General features: G+C 52.7%; 1 protein-coding gene across 1 annotated transcript; it reads right to left on the bottom strand.

Moving 5' to 3' along the window:
• Nucleotides 1-541: 541 nt before the first annotated feature.
• Nucleotides 542-5,260, bottom strand: SRXN1 (sulfiredoxin 1). The gene is made up of 2 exons (XM_021689107.1): nt 5,039-5,260; nt 542-2,495 (listed from the first exon to the last, which is right to left on the bottom strand). The coding sequence occupies exons 1-2, from the start codon at nt 5,258-5,260 to the stop codon at nt 2,292-2,294; spliced, it is 426 nt and encodes a 141-aa protein (XP_021544782.1). The 3' UTR covers nt 542-2,291.
• Nucleotides 5,261-17,682: the final 12,422 nt, after the last annotated feature.

Below are 17,682 nucleotides of genomic sequence, written 5' to 3' on the forward strand. Positions count from 1 at the left end.
TGGGTCTTACCTGCAAGAAGGAAAAGCTTTTTCAGGAAGGGGCAACCATTCTGGTATCCTAGACCAGTGGGTCAGGAGGAGGTGATTACTCACATGAACCAGTGGCACCTCATGACAGCAGTTTACAAAACCTGCCCTCAGCTTCCTGACCCTTGGTACAAATCTCAGGGGTGGACAGTCCATTTGACAGCTTGGAAAAAACCTCCAGGGAGGCTCTTGTCCAATGCCCTATGATGAATGGGTGGGTGCACAAGCTAATCCCATAACGGGCTCCTGGGACTCAGCCCAATGTGGGTGGAGGGGGTGTCACCATATTTGAAAATCATTGCCTAAGCCTGGATCAGTGGTCTCAGCTTGTGGTCCCTGGACAGCAGCAGCAACCGCACCAGGAACTCGGTAGAAAAGCAAATCCGCAGGCCCCACTCCAGACCTGCTAAGTCAGAGACTCGGGCTGGGGCCCAGCAATCTGTGTTGTAGCAAACCTGTTGAGAACCTAAACTGGCAGTCCAAAGCAAGTACACCCTCTCATTTTTATTAAATGAGCTTTTATTTGGGAATGATTTTTGACTTACAGAAAAGCTGCAAAGAGAGTAAAGAGTTCCCCCAAATTCTGCACCCAGCCTACACCACCATCACCTTACGTTTTACATGTACATTTGTCAAAACTAAGAGACTGAGACTGGTATATTATTATTAAGTAAAATCCACACCTTATTCAGATCTCCAGTTTTTCCACCAATGTCCTTTTTTGGTTCTAGGATATTACACTGCATTTAGGACTATATTCATTTTACATTTAAATTGGTCACCTCAGTCATCTTTCCCTGGGACAGAGAATGGGTGGGAAAGCTGTTGTCTTGGTTACTGAGCTGGGAAAACTGAGGCTTGAAAACATCCAGGGACCGAGATCCCTTAGCAGAACAGTGAGAGCAAAACCTGCTTCACTCTGCACCCTTCCTGTCCCTCTTCCCTTCACCCAGGACTCTTGTCTTCAGAAGCCCCTTTGGAATGTCCCATCTGGCCTACCCCCACCCCACCAGTGCAGACCATGGCAGATGCCCCTAGTAGAGCAGGCCCAGCCCTGGGAGAGATCCACCTGCCTTGCAGCTTCTATTTTCACTCTCATGATACTCTGAAGCCATGTCAGTAAGCCTGAGCGAAACTGCTGGAGAGACCGCAGCATGGACGAGGACAAAGTCACCCAGCCATCGGCCTGCCAAATGCCAGACAAGTGAGTAGGGCCATCTTGGACCATCCAGCCCTATTCGAGGTAATAGCTGACTGCGTGCAGCCTTGGGAGTGACGCTGGGTGAGCCCAGAACTGTCCCAATGTGTCCAGCCCAAATTGCAAACCCGCAGAACTGTAGGCAAATGAATGACGTGCATTCAGCTGTCAATTTTGGAGATGGTCTGTTACACAAGACTAATACACAATTCCTTATTTCTCTCTTGGTAATGGGATTCCAATTTTATTTCAGGAAGCGGTGTGCCAGTTCCACGAGATGGAATATGAAGGGTCTACTAATTATGACAAATCTGTTCCCTGCCATCTTAGCTTTCTTTGCAGCCAGGGGTGGCAACAGTAGCTGGTTTGGGCCAAGGAGACCTAAGTAGAAATAAGCAGGGGGCTAGAACAGGAAACAGGCCTCTGAAAAAGGTCTGACTTCATGACAGAAGTCGACAGCTGGCTTGGCCCTTCTTCCTCCCCCACACCTTTCTTCCTTGAACACAGCCACGATTTCTGGAGGTCCAGCAGCCATCTTTGACCATGAAGTAACAAGCAACGAGGGAAAGGCCAAAAGGAATCAGAGATGTGAGCCCTATCTTCACTGGGGTGCTGAACCAATATCACCTGTCTCCAGAATTCACGCTATGTGGACAGACTTCTCTTTGTTTAAGCCACTGTAACCTTTACTTGCAGCTGAACGTATTCCACATAATGGCAGATTCACAGACAAAAATGTAGAAGGAGCCTTGTGCTTGGGAATCTGGAGCCAGGAACAGGTCGCTCTCCAAACCCATCTCCTTTTCCATTTCATTCTCTCAAGAATACCTCGAGAGCAAAGACATGTCCCCGTTTCCACAGCAGTGGGATCTGGGGCTCCCACATTGTTCAGTAATGAGTCCAAGGTCTTGCAGCTAGTGGAACAGGTGCTCAGAGTCAGACCGCCCCCCCTAGGCACAGAGAACGTGCCCCCGAGCCCCTGATCGCTTCCTGCATGGCCTGGCCCCCTGGAGGCCGGGTGTGTCTTCCAGGCTCTTGGGAGTGTTGGGAGGCGCCGAGGAGGCTGCTATTGTAAGTCTGGTGTTGAAGCACCCAGGTACACCCTGAGGTCCGAGAGGGTGGACCGGACAAGCTTGGCAGGGATGGTCTCTCGCTGCAGCTGCTGGTAGGCTGCATAGCGGTGGCAGCCCCCGAAGGAGTAGAAGTAGTCACCACCCTGGGCCCCTTTGATCCAGAGGACGTCAATAGGGGGGACGCTGCCTGGATCCTCCTAGAGAAGAGGACACAGTGTCAGTGAGCACGGCATAAGGCTTGGCGGTTTGCGGTGCGGACTCTGTTAACCTGCGCTGAGCTCCAACAGGGTACTCACTGGCTCATGCTGGCTTGTGAGAGACAACTGTTAAATATTCAGGAATTTTGTGAGCTGGTTGTCATCAACTCGGTAGCTTGAAAATCAGCCACAGTGATTTACATCAGGGAAACGAGCAGATGCTACAAATCAGGGCTTTTCCCCCCTAGAGACCAGGTTGTTAAACATTTATGAGTTTATTATTATACCACATACACACTATCTGTTTGGCCCTGTTCTAGACTCTGGGAATAAAGTACAGCCAGACTGGGCCAGGCAGAGCCCCTGCCTTCACGGGACTCCAGTCTGGTGGGGATGGAGCACACTGGGGAGACCACATTAGGCGGGAGCTGCCTAGAAGGCCTCCTGCCAACTGGCCCATGGGTTCTCTTTGATTATGCTTATTTGATGGTTTCATTTATCCATTTATTCCAGAAATTATTAGTAAGCGGTAAGGCCCAGCAGTGACAGGCGGGGGCTCTGGAACCCAAAAAATCCTGCATCCGAATTTCAGCTCCTCCACTGAGCTGCTGGGGGACCCAGAGCAAATGGCCTCAGCACTCTGAGAACCGTTCCTCACCTGTAAAATGGGTGTGGATGCTCTATGGGGCTGCGGGTGAAGAGTCACAGAGCTGACGCCTGGGGGGTGTGGAGCACAGCCTGGCCGGCAGTGGGGCATGAATGAGGAGCCAGTGCTCGGCAGGCCTTGTGCTGGGCGCCGGGGGCACGATGGTGGGTGGGCGGGGTCACGGCCCCCCAAAACGTCCCCATCCTAATCCCTGGAGCCTGTGTAGGCCAAGGGGACTTTGCAGATGGAATGCAGTTAAGGATCCTGAGATGGAGAGATTATTCTGGGTTATCCAGATGGGTTAAATGTAATCACTGGCGTCCTTGAAAGTGGAAAAGGCAAAAGAGGAGGTCTGATGTCACTGGCTTTGAAGATGGGGGTAAAGAAGCCATGAGCCAAAGATTGTGGGTGGCCTCTAGAAGCTGGGAAAGGCAAGGAAAAGGATTCTCCCCAAGAGCCTCCAGAAGGAATGCCGCCCTGCTGACACCTTGATTGTAGCCCACTGAGACCCATTTTGGACTTCTGAACTACAGAACTATGAAATAAAACATTTGTATTGTTCTAAGCCACTACTCCTGGCAATTCGTTACAGTTGCCATAGGAAATGAATACATATGGTAAGTAAAGACAGGCTTGGTTCTTGCCCTCCCCGAGCATATGGTTCTAGCATGGAAGACAGATGTCTAAACAGGCCATTAAAACCCGGGGGGATCGGAGCTATGCTGGTGAGCATGCAGGTGTCTGGGGGCCCATAAGAGGCCACTAACCCAGTAGGGGGGCATCAGGGAAGACACGGACACTGGGACAGTAAGACCAAGAAGGAGTTAGAAACAGTAAAGAAGAGATGGAAGAGTTCCTGGCAGGGGTAAAAGAGCCTGTGCAAAGGCCCGGGGGTGAGAGAGTGCATACATGGCTAGATCCTCCACAAACAGCTGGGCACCATGCTAGTTAGTGTTGAGGAAACTGCCAGGATATGACCAAAGTCCCCGCTTTTGTACAGTTGACCTGAGAAGACAGACAATAGAACACAAACAAATATATAAGCCAGGGGGACAGAAGTGCTTTATGGGAAAATACCTCGGGTTAAGGGGGGGAAATCTTGAGAGGCCAGGGCAGTGTTAGCAAGGGCAGGGAGGGGGCAGAGGCCTGAGCCAAGAGAGGGGGCAGGCCCTGTGGCGATCTGGGGAGCTGTAGAGGGGTCCGGTGGGGCCTTGGAGTCTCCCAGGACCACCTTCCAAGGGTCTGATGGGGAAAGGTGACAAGATGCCACGCAGGCCCAACCTGACACCCCCATAAAGTTCCTGCCAGGATCACTTCCCCGTTCTTCAACACCCTCCCTCAGTGATGGGGCTGACCCCTGTCCTCTCCCAGATCCAGTTCCAGCAAGGGCCTCCCAGCAGACATGGCATGTCCAGTCCCACAGCCACTGACTGTGACAGCCAGAAATGACAGCATGGCTTAACTCCAGAGTGTGGTGGCCAAGCTGCTGGGCACTGGAGCCAGTCTGTGCCACTTTCAAAGTGCCTGACCTTGGACAAGTTACTTTAAAAAAAAAAAAAAATCCTCCGGTGCCTTAGTTTCCCCGTCTGTAAAAGAGGGACAGTAGTAGCATCTACCTCACAGCGTTGGCACTTGAAACAGCTCCTGGGCACTGCAAGTGCTATTTATAAAGCAAGTGCTTTATAAATAGAGTTCGCGATCGTTTTTTAAATTATCTCCTCCAATCTCCTGCTTGCTCAAGCGAGGAAACGGAGGCCCAGAGAGGCCCAGCCCCTTGCTCAAGGTCACACAGCAAATGCTGGGCTCCGTCGGAGCGCCTGGAACCAGTCCCGTCTCGAGTCCAGTGTGACCTCCCTTCTGCGGAGCCCTCCCTCCGGCCCGCCTCCCCGGGCCTCACCCGGATCGTGTCCACGAGGCTCTGCACCTTGGCCGGGTCCAGCACGGACGGCAGTGGCCGGATGAGCACGCTCAGCGGCACGTTGTGCACCGCGGCGATGCAGCCCGAGTGGATGCTGCCGCCCTGCGCGCCGCCGCTCGACCCGGGTCCCCCAGGCGCCCCCCGGCCGACCCCGGCCCCGGCCCCGGCCCTGCCCAGCGATCCTCCCGCGCGCAGCCCCATCGCTCCGCCGCCACCGCGGCCGCGCCTCCCGCGAGCTTTAACCCCGGCCGGGCCGTACCACTCTGCGCAGGCGGCGGGGGCGGCCGCCGGGGCGAGCGCGTGTCCCCCCCGCCCGGAAGTGGTCCGGCCCCGCGCTCCCCGCGGGCTGCGCGCGGCAGACCGCGCGGGACTCGGGCTGTCCGCCGGGGGGCGCCCCGTAGCCTCCCCTCCGCCGCGCCGCGTCCCGGAGTGGAAGCGCCCGGGCGGGCTGACTCAGGGTGAGTCTGCAGGTCGCGGGGCGGGAGGGGCGCGGCTGACGCGGAGGCCCGGGTGACTCAGGCCCGCGGCGGGGGCGGGGGCGGGGACGAGGGGGGCGGCCGGACCTGCCGGGCGAGGATGAGTCGGCAAAACCCGCGGTGCTCGGCGGCCCCGGCCGTCGGAGCAGTAGCCGGAATGGCCGAGGAAGCGATACCAATACCGACAAGAGTAAAACTACGAATCTGGTGCTGTCAGGCGGTGTTCGGAACACTTTGCATGGGTATTAACTTATTTCAGTCTCCAAACAACCCCGCAAGATAGGTGTGATTATTATTCCCTTTTTACAGACGAGAAGACTGAGGCACAGCGAGCTTTAAGTGATTCGCCCAAGGTCACGGAGCTAGTAAGTGGCTGAGCCAGGCAGGGTTCAAATCCAGGCTGTCTCACTCCAGAGTACATTCTGTACCTCACTGCTGGCTGCCTCTGTTCAGCCAAAGTAACTGTCACAAGGAGCCTTCTGGAATGCTGCTGACAATGTGTGGGTACTGCCCTAAGCATGCCCACTAACTCTCTCATCGCATCCTCACAGCACCACTAAGACGTAGAATTATTGAACTGCTTGTCCAAGGTAGGGCAGCTGAAAATGAAAGTCATCTGAGCCTTATAGCCCAGGACCACTTAGCCACCAACACCTGCTTACAGATGTGGACACTGAGCCTGAGGGGGGGGGGGGTGGTGGCGGTGGTGATGACTTGGGTCCAGACATGCTGAGTGCAAGCCCCACTCTCTCCCATTCAAAGTCCTCTGTCCTCTGAGGCCCAGGTTCAGCACCCAGCATCCTCTGGGGCCAGGGGGAGGTAGGCAGAGGCTCCTGGTTTACTTATTTATTTATTTGACAGAGAGAGAGAGATAGCAAGAGCAGGAACACAGCAAGGGGAGTGGAACAGGGAGAAGCCGAGAAGCAGGCTCCCCGCGGAGCAGGGAGCCCCATGCGGGGCTCGATCCCAGGACCCTGGGATCATGACCTGAGCCGAAGGCAGACACTTAACCACTGAGCCACCCAGGCACCCCAGAGGCTCCTGGTTTAAATTCCAGCTGTTTATCAGCATCCATGGCAACATTAGGACTTCGGCACAGATTTGCCTGGGTTTGGATCCCATTGGGCCACTGCCTAGCTGTGTGGTCTCAGGCAAGTTGCTTAACCTCTCTGAGCCTCAGCATTCTCTTCTGTTAAAATGGTTATGGGGAGATTTGGGGAACATTTGGAGATAATGGCTGATGGAGGGCAGAGTGGGGGGTAAATCAGTGCTTCCACAGCAGTAACCAAGGAACGTGACTGGTTTTATCATGAACACCCAGAGTGCTGAAGGAGAGGCCCTATTTGACTGAGAGCATCAGGAAAGGCTCCCTGGGGGAGAGGCATTCAAACTGGAACTTGCGGCTTGGTCCTGGGGAGGGAGAGGGAAGAAGCAGGTGTAGGCTTTGGAGTCACTTGAATGGTATGGATTTGAATCCTGGCTCCACCACGTACTAAATCGTGTGACTTGAGGGTGTGTGTGTGTGTGTTTTGGGGGGGCTAACTCGCCTTCTCTTGCCTCAGTTTCTTCTCTGGATTGCCAGGGAGAGTGAGAGTAATGCATGAAGTGTTTAGAAAGGTACATGGCACATGCATGGTGTTGAATGGAAGGTAGACATGAAGGATATTCCAGCCAGAAGCACAGCTCTAGCAAAAGCGAGGAGGTTGGACGGTCTCAGACCTGGCTGAAAACAGGCCTATCTGGTAAATACAGGCTTATCTGGTTTGGTTGTTCTCCTCTTCACCCTGGTTGGCATCTGCATGGGGAATGCATATCACCGTCTTAACTGGAGAAAACCAGAGATGGTACCCACTGTGGGGAGGGGAGCTTGCTGCATGGACTAGTTACTGACACTTTCTGTACCTGAACTCATTACCCTTTCTGATGAGCAATACTGCGCGTCACTCAAAGTTGTTATGGGTGTGAATTGTGAGGGTTCGCTTAAGTGCTCCATGCTTTGTGTAATGCCCCATTTTGCCGTTGTAGGCAGTAGGTTCTTAGTTTTTCATCCCCTGTATTCTGGTTTTTAATCCTCAAGCTTGCCCCCTTGCAGTCCCAAGATGGCTGCTGTAGCTCCAAGCATCACATCACTATACAACAACTTTCAAAGGCAGAACTTAGGACATCCCTTTGTGCTTCTTTTTAAGAGTGAAGAAAGCTGGGTGCCTGGGTGGCTCAGTTGGTTAAGTGACTGCCTTCGGCTCAGGTCATGATCCTGGAGTCCCGGGATCGAGTCCCGCATCGGGCTCCCTGCTCAGCAGGGGGTCTGCTTCCCCCTCTGCCCTCTTCCCTCTCGTGCTCTCTGTCTCTCATTCTCTCTCTCTCAAATAAATAAATAAAATCTTTAAAAAAAAAAAAAAAAGAGTGAAGAAAGCTTTACTCACCATTCCTTACTCCTCCACTCCTTGCCCATGAGCCTTTTCCTCTTATCTCATTGGCAAGAATTATATCGCATGTCTGTGCCCAAACCAATCCTTGGCAAGGGGAGTGGAATTACCACGATTGGCTTAGCTTAATTGGCACTAACCTCTGGGTTCAGGAGGGTCCACTGACCCTGAAGTTCATGGCCCCTGACTGCTGAACAGAACTAGCAAGGTCTGGGGGTGCCTGGTGGCTCAGTGAGTTAAGCGTCTGACTCTTGATTTCGGCTCAGGTCATGATCTCAGGATCATGAGATCCAGCCCCTCATCAGGCTCTGTGCTCAGTGAGGAGTCTGCCTGGGATTCGCTCTCTCTGTCCCTCTGCCCCTCCCCCTGTGTATATTTGTGCTCTTTCTCAAATAAATAAATAAATCTTAAAAAAAAAAAAAAAAGAACTAGCAAGGCCTGGTAGCTGTAACCTAGTTTTCCTATGGGGACCCTTCTTTCCCCACAATCAGAATTGTGTTGGGGGACAGATGCCATGGTGGGGTAGATGGACCCCACCTGGATGGACCCTGACCAGACCTGCCCAATCGGCAATTCCATTATATTGGCCCATCTGTCCTTAAACCAATAAGACGGAGAAAAGCCTCTCGTTGGAAGTAGGATGAAGGACCTTCCACTGGGGCCAATGGAAGCCTGGAACTGGAAGTTGGAGAGGTTCTGGCATCTACACAATATCCTTGTGTTTTCGTTTGGATTCTCCCAAAAGTAGATGCTGAGACAGGGACTGTGTGCAGGTAGTTTATTTGGGAAATATTCTAGTTATTACCGCTGCAAAACAAACCACTCCAAAATGTAGTAGCATAAAATAACCACTTTACTATCCTCACAGAGTCTGTGGGTCAAGAATTCAGACAGGATGCAGCGGGGACTGCTTGTCTCTTCTCCACAATGTCTGGGCCATCATCCAGGTGACTCAACAGCGGGGAGTGACTTGATGGCCGGGGCTGGAATCATCTGGAGGTGACTTCCATTATGCATCTGTTGGATGGTACTGCCTGTCAGCCAGGACACCTACATGTGGCCTCTCCATGGCATGGCGGCTGGCTTCTAAGAGTGAGTGTCCTAAGAGAACCTGGCAGAAACTTCATGGCCTTTCCCAAACTAGTCTTGGAAGTCATATAGCATCATTTCTGCAGTGTTCTATTTGCGGGAGCTGTCACAAGAATTCCCCCCCCCCCCCCCGGCTCAAGGGAAGGGGACAGAGACTCTGTCTCTTGATGGAAGGAATAGCAAGGTTCTAAAAGAGCTTGTGGGTGGAGGTGTTATGGCCATCTTTGGAACACACATCTACTGTAGGAGGCGATGCCAGGAAGTACTAGGGAAAGGAGAAATGCCAATAAAGGGTACGCTGATGAGCACGTTAACTTGGTGGGCAAGTGGGGCTCACTCCTGCTAGGGACTCTCTGAAGAAGCATTATGCATCAGAATTGTCCCCCTGAGGGACAGGGGGCTGGGTATTTATTCACTGACTCCTGCCCCTCACTGGTTGAGGGTGGCCTGAGGATGTTACATTTCTGCCATTGTTGACTGCTCTGTACTCAAACTAAGCAAGCGTCTGAGGACAGAGGATGAAGCTGCCTGCTTAGAGTATGACCTCAGAGGTGGTCCAGGGGAGTTAGGGGCAGGACATCAATAAATTCCTTTTCTGTCCAAACCAGCCAGAGTCCACATTTGTTGTCTGCCGCCAAAGTCTCTGACTACCTGCTCCCCCCATCTTGCTCCTGGGCTCTCTACTCCTCCCCTTCTCTTTCATTTTTGACAAAGAATCTCATTCAGCAGGCATTTGGGTCTACAGAGGAATTTTCTAAGTGTTTGGGAAGAGGGAAGGATTTCCTCTTCCCATAAAGGTGCCATAAAAGGAACATTAAATTTTAGATTCCCCCACCCCTGAAGTGCTCTTGCCCATTTCTACGTCCAGGATCCTGCCATGTTGCTTGGTCCCATTCTCTCTTTCTGTTTTCCTCTCCATTTTCTGTCACTTCTACCAACCCTTGAGTTTCCTGTTCTTATTTTAGGCAGAAAGTTTGCCTTTGTCTTCTGCAGCTTCAGTGCCTGCTGAAGAACCCCCATCTCCGTGGGGTCTTGAGACAGTTTCACACCACAACTGCTTCTCGTCGTCACAGGATGGCTGCCGGCGCCAACCAGGGCAACCTCTTTCCTCGCTTATGTCTTAGCTCAGGTCGTTATACCAAAATACCATAGCCTGGGGTGGCTTACAGAATAAACATTTGTTTCCCACAGTCCTGGGGGCTGGAAGTCCGGGATCAAGGAGTGATGAACCTCTTCCTGGTTCACAGACTGCTGTCTTCTTGCTGCTGTCCTGTGGTGGAAGGGCGAGGGAGCTCTCTGGGCTCTCTGCCTGTAGGGACGCTCGCTTATCACATTCATAAGGGCCCTGCCTCCCACAAGCCCCATCTCTGCATGCCACCACACTGAGGATTAGCCTTCCACATATGAATTTTAGGGGGACACAGGCTCAGTCCGTAGCAGTTCACATCCAGAAGAGAGAGGGACCCCCTACCCCTTGCCCCAGCGATGATGGAATTAAAGCTTTTCCCTCCAGTCTGATTGAGTTAACTTGAGTCAGGGTTAAGAATGTTCTCCAGGGACAGGCCCTATGTGAGCTGTTTAAGCATGAGTGCTGGAGCCTGTCACCCACTGGGATGACTGGGATTGGCCCAGAGGAGACCAGCCAGCCACACCCCTGAGGTCAGCCTTCTTTGAGCCACCCAGAGGGGCTCAGTGGTGGGTGGATGTCTGGACAGATGTGAGGGTTGTTGATGAGGAGACGGGGGAGTAAAAGTCTGGGTGTCAGTGTCCGGTCCTCTTGACCCACCTTTGATTTCAACAGAAGTTGTGGTGGGAGGTTCTGTGCAAGCCCTGCCAGCTTCCCAGCCCAAGGGCCCTGTGTTGTCCACATTTTCCATCTCTGTGGGAGCTTTGCTTACTCACAAGCACATCCCAGAGATGTTAGAGTATTCACTGATGGGGATAAGAGCTAGTGAGTAAAAGCCAGTCTTCCACTGTCACAGGTGGACAATTGTGAGAGGTGTTCCAAACCATTTGGAACTTTCCAGACCCTTTTTAGAGACCAGCAGTACCCAGCCGTGTTGTTGCAGCAGTGGGCTCACTAACACCCCCTTCTGTCTTATTCTTCTTGCCTCCCACTCCTGGTTCCTGGAATCACCTCCCAGAGAAACCACCTGCACTCAAGTCTCTGGCTCTGCTACCAGGGGTGGGGGGCAGGGGGGCAAAACTAGGGCAAAGGGGCAATTTCATAGGTCATCCCCAATAGTTCTGCCCCTTGCCTGGGTTAAAATGACACATCTCTTGCTAGATGTGTGAGTTAGGGCCAGTCACCTGTCTGTGCCTCAGTTTCCTAACCTGCAAAATGGCCATAATGATGGCATCTAATTTGTAGGGTTGTTGGAAGAATGAAAAGAGATGATGTAGGTAAAGTCCTTAGAACAGTGCGCAACACACTGTAAGTGCTCAATAAATATGAGCAGTTTGATTACATTTTGAATTAATAATAGATCTTGAAGGTCTCTCCGTGCTTGTGCTTCCAGACTCGTCTCAGTGTATTAGCCAAGATTCTTGTTTGCAAGTGAGGAAAGCCAAAGTGAATTAGCTTAATGAAAATGGGGACATTTGGCTCCCATGACGCTGGGGTGAAGCTGGGCCTCAGGGAAAAGTGGGTTCAGAGACTTTGTCTCTCACTTGGCACAGGGATTACCTCTGTATGACAGGAACGTGGCTGTCAGCAGGGATTATGTTTGGCTTTTAGCAAGAGAAGCCTGACAAGAGAAGTTTAAAACACACTAAAGCATAACCTTTCACGGAAAAGAAAAAGAAAAGAGTCGGGCTTTTATTCTCAAAGTCACCTTCTGGATAAGATTGATGCTGAAGTGGTAGAGAAGTGGAAAGGCAAAAGGACATGACCCCTTCCTTTTTAGGGGGCTGTCTCAGAAGCTCCATGTAACACTTTCCCTGGCATGTGTTTGGTCAGAATTTGGTCCCATGGCCACCCTGGCCACAAGGGCAGCTGGGATATGTAGTCTCCATTCTGTGTGGCAGTGTGCTCAGCTAAAATTGGAGTGCTCTTACTAAGGAAAGAGAGAAGGCATAATGATAAGTAGCTAGCTGGTCTTATGACTCAGAGAGACGGAGAGAGGAAATTTCCAAATTCTAGTCAGATGCTCACATTTGAACCAATCAGCTATGGCCATGAGGGACAGATTTTTTTTTTTAAAGCATAAGCTACCATTATTGATTATGACTTAAATGTATGTAGTTCATTAAAAAATAATTATCATTCATCTGCTATTGGCTAGGCATTGTGCTAGACCTAGAGGATTTAGTGATGAGCAAAAAGACACTTTATTCTCAGTCTCATGAAGTTTATAGTCTAGTGGAGGAGACAGATAATGACCAAATGATCACATGCATTAATGGAAAAGTGTACCCTGATGGTAAGTGCTGTAAATGAACAGCACGTGGCCTCTGAGGAAGTGACGACACAGCTGGGGGATGAAGGATGGAAAAGGCATTAACTAGTAAGGGTGGTAGTGATAGCAATGCAGATGGAGTACATTACTGGTGGAGAGAGTAGTTTATGCAAAGGCCCTGTGGTAGGAGAGAGCAAAAGTGCTGAAAAGAGGCAGCTGGTCACACAGTTGAAGATTCAGCTGGAATGATGGAAAGAGCCACGCCAGAGAAGGCTTTAAAAGTCATCCTAAGCACGTTCCACTCCCTCTCTCCCCACAGAGGAGGTCACTGAAGTGCTTTAAGCAGGGAAGTGGGGGTGGTGGGTGGTAGTGACACGATCAGAGAAGATCCTGCATTTTTGAAAAGAACACTGTGGCTGCTGTGAAGAGAGGAAGGGAGGTGGGGGAGGCAGAATGGATCCAGAGAGACCAGTGAGAAGGCCGGTCCTGGGAAGAGATGATGGTAGCTATGGACTAGGGGGGGCGCACTGAGATCATGGAGAGGAACAATCACTGGAAGCTGGTGTCCGACTAGATGCTAGGATGGGGAGACAGAGGTGGGAGAGATGACTTCTGGGTTTTGTTGGCTGCAAGACTGGATGGGTGCTGGTGCCGTTCAAGGAGGTGGGGGAACCCTGGAGAAGCACAAGGCAGCCTCAGACTTGGCTAGTCTGTGCTGTTGGGGTACCGGAGTGGAGGGGGCCTGCAGGCAGATACGGATTTGCAGCTTGGAGAGGAGGCTGGAATTGGAAATGTAAATCTGCGAATCTGGCTGTGGGTGGAAATTGAAGCCATGGGTTTCAGGAGAGTACAGTGAGAGGAGGAGAGTTTAGGAGAGAACCCTGTGGAACACAAAGCATACAAGGAGGAGCAGGAACTTGGGTATAGGAACGTGGGTCCGCCAAGTCGCTAGATGGAGCAGCCAGACAGGTAGGAGGAGAACCAGAGCTGAGTCATGGAGGTCTTTGAGAGAATTGTGAAAAGCAGCCTGGAATGCCTGGCCAGTTGAGGTGCCGAGGGCTGCGGGTAACGGGCCCGATCCAGCTGACTTAAACAAATAAAGACACTCATGTCACACACCATGAAGTCTAGAGGCAGCATATTGAGTGGGCTTTAGGGCGGTTTTTTCGGCATTCCCTGATGTCATCCGGGATATGGGCTTTTTCCATCCCTCCGCGTTGTTCTCCAGGGTATGGGCTTCAGGCGAAGGCTGGTTCCCTTCATGGTCACAAGATGACATGCTTCCCTGTTCACATTCAGGGGGAAGAGAGACTTGGCTTCCTTTGTCTTAAAGGAGAGGGAGAAGCGAACTTTCCTGAAAGCTTCCAGGGAGCCTCTCCTTAAGCTTCTTTGGCCAGAATTGAGTCATAGACCCATTTATCAGCCCACGGGGGACAGGATTACTCTTTGACCCAGTCAGGACCACCCCTTAAGCTGATGTTCAGTTCCCAGACTGCATGGCTGCCAATCAAGGAGGGAAGGACAGGAGGTAGAGAGTGGGTACCCAGCAGCCATTCCCACCTCCCTCTAGGGTGCCTTCTGTATTGTTTGTTGCAGAGTTAAAAACTCCATTTCTCAGACTTCCCTGCAGCAAGGATAATGACACTGAATTGGGCTTGGCCAGTTGGATGCACTTCTGTGGAGTTTGGATGGTGGAAGTGGGCAGGCGCCATTTTCTTAGTGCCTTGTCTCTGGCTGCTGGCAAGGTGGTCATGGAGCCCCAAGTTTTCTGTACCGATGTTCCAGTGTTGAGCCGCCAGCACAGTGGGAGACAGGAGACAGTTTGAAAGGCAGTGGCAGGGGCCTCCTGATTCCTGGGTCCCACTGATAGTGCTGTGTTCCTGAACTCAGTAGTTCCAGTGAGCTGCCTGATGCCCCTGGCTGGTTTTGGGAGAGGCGGCAGCTCCCCTGGTGGGCCAGTTCTGTGGGGATGTTCTAGGGAGCCCAGCTGAGGGCTCTCCCCTTCAGTCCTTCCTGCAGTTTTGTCAGCAGCCAGTTCCCTGTGTTAAGCACTTTCTGCTTTAAGGGGATTTAATACAGGGTATGAGATGTTTATAAAATATGGGTCTGGAGTGGGTTCTGCCCCCTGGATCTGAAGCAGATGTAAGTGATGCAACCTCAGATCAGAAGCAATGTGTAGCCACAGAGGACTGTGTGTGGCTGGCGAGGGAAGGCAACAGGTTCCTGGGCTCCTCAAAGCCCCATTGGAGATTTGGTGGGGCGAGGGGGCAAACTGCTCTCATTGCTGGAGTCATGTAGCACATCGCTCGGATTAGAGCTGCCTGTCCAGGGGTATGTGAAGAGGAAGGCAGATGAGCACCCGTTGAAGGTCTAAAAGTTGAGTGTACTGCTCACAAAAGGAGGAATCCCAAAAGATGGCCCCAGGGGAGATGGAGTTCCAGCCTGCAGCCTGACATCCAGCCCTCAAAGCACCTCTCAGTGGGTCCATGCTGGGGGGTGGAGTTAAGTGGCATGTTGTGATGGTCCCCAGTGAGGTTTTTAGTAAGGCAAGGACCTATTTGTATTTTGAAAGATCACCAAGGTAGCTGTCAAGGAGGATGGAGTGGCTGTTCAACATCTTCCTGAACACTTTTGAAGACAAGTCGTTCACTGGCTCTAGGGGCAGCTTACTGTTTTGGGACAACTTTGCCTGCCCAGCTGAAGTTGACCGTTTTGCATGCATGTACTTGCTCAGGTGTGACCAATAGGGCTGGCCCCAAACTCGGCCAAAGCAGCAGGGGATGAAATGGGGAAGAATTAGGGGTTGTAAACTGGCTGTCAAGAGACAAATCTGGCTCACGGTTGTAATTTGTTTGGCAGGTTTAGTTAACTTGAATTCTCTAAGGTGAGACACAATCTTTCCTGTTAGTCACAGGTTCCAACATTCCCTAATGTCTTAAAGGAACCTGCTTCATTCATGCTATTAATCTGGTTCTTGAAATCTTTGAGTTTGCAACATCAGTATTTGAGGAATATTTAGGACTGAGGATGCCTGGGACTCTGTGGATGTCAAAGGATACCCTCACCCCCCCCCCTCCGAGTGTGTGACCCTTGGTGGCAGCTACAGGGTGGTCAGGCTAGAGGGAGGGAAATGGAGTGGAAAAAAATCTAGCTGCAATCAACAAGATTAGTAAGTTTTAAAAAATGTAAAAAGGAAAAAAGAAAAAAAGAAAATCCAGCTGCCGCCCCTGCCCACACCCCTCCCCAGTGACAAGATCTAGAGGCGCTGGTGAGTGGCCAAAGTCCCTTTAATATCCCTGAATTGCGTTACAAGTAATACTGCTGGAGGTGAGGAAGGATGGGGGTCTGGGGTGCGAGACAGGGGAGGAGGAAGAGGGAGGGGGAGCGCCAAGCGCTCATACAAAATATGGCCAAAAGGCTTAGCATGCATGGAAAATTATTGCTGTCGGAAGTTCCTATTTACAGGGTCAACACCCTCCGTAATTGCTCCTGCGACCCCTCTCCCTCCCCCCATCCCTGCTACCTCCCTTCCCCGAGGCGGGCCTGGAGCTGAGAAGCCCTAGAGAAGTGCCCCTGCTCCCGCGGCTCCTCCAGTCTCCACCCTCCTTTGTGGCTGGGTGGGGAGAGAGGGAGGGTCGGAGAGTCCAGGACTCCTGCCCCCAGAGCTGGCGCCTAGTGATGGGGCAGAGGCGTGTGCTTAATTAAAGCAGAGGGGGCCAGGGCCCGTGAGCGTGGAGGTGTGTGCTTCGGTCCTCGCCCGGGCATGCAAAAGCGCGGCGGGGGAGGTAGTGGCGGCCACCGGGGGGGCAGCTGGCAGCCCCGGCCCCTCTGCCCGGGAGAGTTGCATAGACGTGGCCGGGAGGGAGCGCTCCTCCCGGGAGCGGAGCGGGCCGGAGGCCCCAGCGGGGTCCGGGGCTCAGTCGGTCCCTGGAACCTGGGGTCCCTCGAGAAGAGGAATAAATAGGAAACAAATCGAGGAGACTCCTCTCTCCGGTCTCCCTGGAGTGGGAGTGGAAGGCTCAGGAGGGCGGGGACCTGCCCCATGACTGGACCTCCTCATACCCCTCACCCCCCAAGTTGAGGGTCAGCAGGCTATCCCTCCCATTCTCGTGCCCCCTTCTCCAGCGAGTTCAGGCTCTGATGAGGGTGAGGCTTCTCCCTCACTCACCAAGAGGGGGGGTGTGTGTGTGGTGGGGGGACAGCATTTTATGGCCTTTGCTGTCCCTCTCCTTGCCTGGTTCCCTGACCTCCCAGTCCAGCTGGGGAAGCCAGACCATCCCTGGGTGAGGCCAAGAGAGTAAATATAATAATAAATAGATAAATAATAAATAAACAAATAAATAACTGGAGAGGCCCAGCCAGACAGGGGGAAGGGCATTTGTGAGGTGTCCCAGACTCCCCCCAACAAATAAGGAGGGGTACCTGTAGTCCTGGGGGTGGGGGAAAGTGCTCAGAGAATCTGGGGAGAGGGCGGCTAGAGGCTGGAAGCCCAGGGAGGGGCTGTCCTGGGGTGAGAGGAGGACTACGGTAGGGGGCAGGGCCTGAACTGCCCCTCAAGTCTGCCCCAGGTCAGGTGAACTCAAAGGGGTGAGAGTTGCTGGAGGGTTGAGGGGGTCTGGAGAGAGTAGGGCGTGGGAGTGGTTGAGAAGGCCCCAGGACCTAAGAGAGTGGGAAATGTATGTGAGAGTGGTGTAGGGGGCGGGGTGTGAATGGCTGGACCTAAGGCCAGGTACAGAGGGCATCAGGGACAGACTGGGGACTCCCAAGAGGGATGAGGATTAGATCCCTAGATGGGCACACATACAGCAAGACTCGGCAGAGGCCAGAAGGAGGGTTTGGGGTTGGAATGTGGCCTGGGAGCTGCAGGGCCTGCGTACCGGTGTGGACAGGACAGTCTTGAGAGTCAAAGGTAGGTTTGGGCCTTAGACTGGGGTTCCAATAGAGGAACTGTAGGAGAGACTCAGCTGAGAAGTGAGAGGAAAGGTCTTAAAGTTGGAAGGGGAGAGGTGCGGGGTCTGGGCGGGAGAAACTTCCGGCTCCGCGGGCCCGGGAGAGGTGCGGACCTGGTGCCTGAGTTGGGAGCCTTGAGGGCGGAGACAGGGGGTCAAGGTCCGAGTTTCGGGACCGGAAAGGACGATGTGGTCGGGGTGCGTTGGGGAAACCAGTGCCAGAGGTGAAGGGTGGGTCTGGGGGGCGGGAGAGAAAAGTTCCGGGCTGGGAGGGGGGGTCCCCAA

This window comes from Neomonachus schauinslandi, chromosome 10, assembly GCF_002201575.2.
Source record: "Neomonachus schauinslandi chromosome 10, ASM220157v2, whole genome shotgun sequence".
NCBI lineage: Eukaryota > Metazoa > Chordata > Mammalia > Carnivora > Phocidae > Neomonachus > Neomonachus schauinslandi.

Bases quoted from the DNA above. Each gene is read 5' to 3' on its own strand.
- SRXN1 (XM_021689107.1), bottom strand. From the start codon at position 5,260: ATGGGGCTGCGCGCGGGAGGATCGCTGGGCAGGGCCGGGGCCGGGGCC. The intron at 2,496-5,038 runs GTGAGGCCCGGG...CCTCTTCTCTAG, and splicing joins GCCTCGTGGACACGATCCGG to GAGGATCCAGGCAGCGTCCC.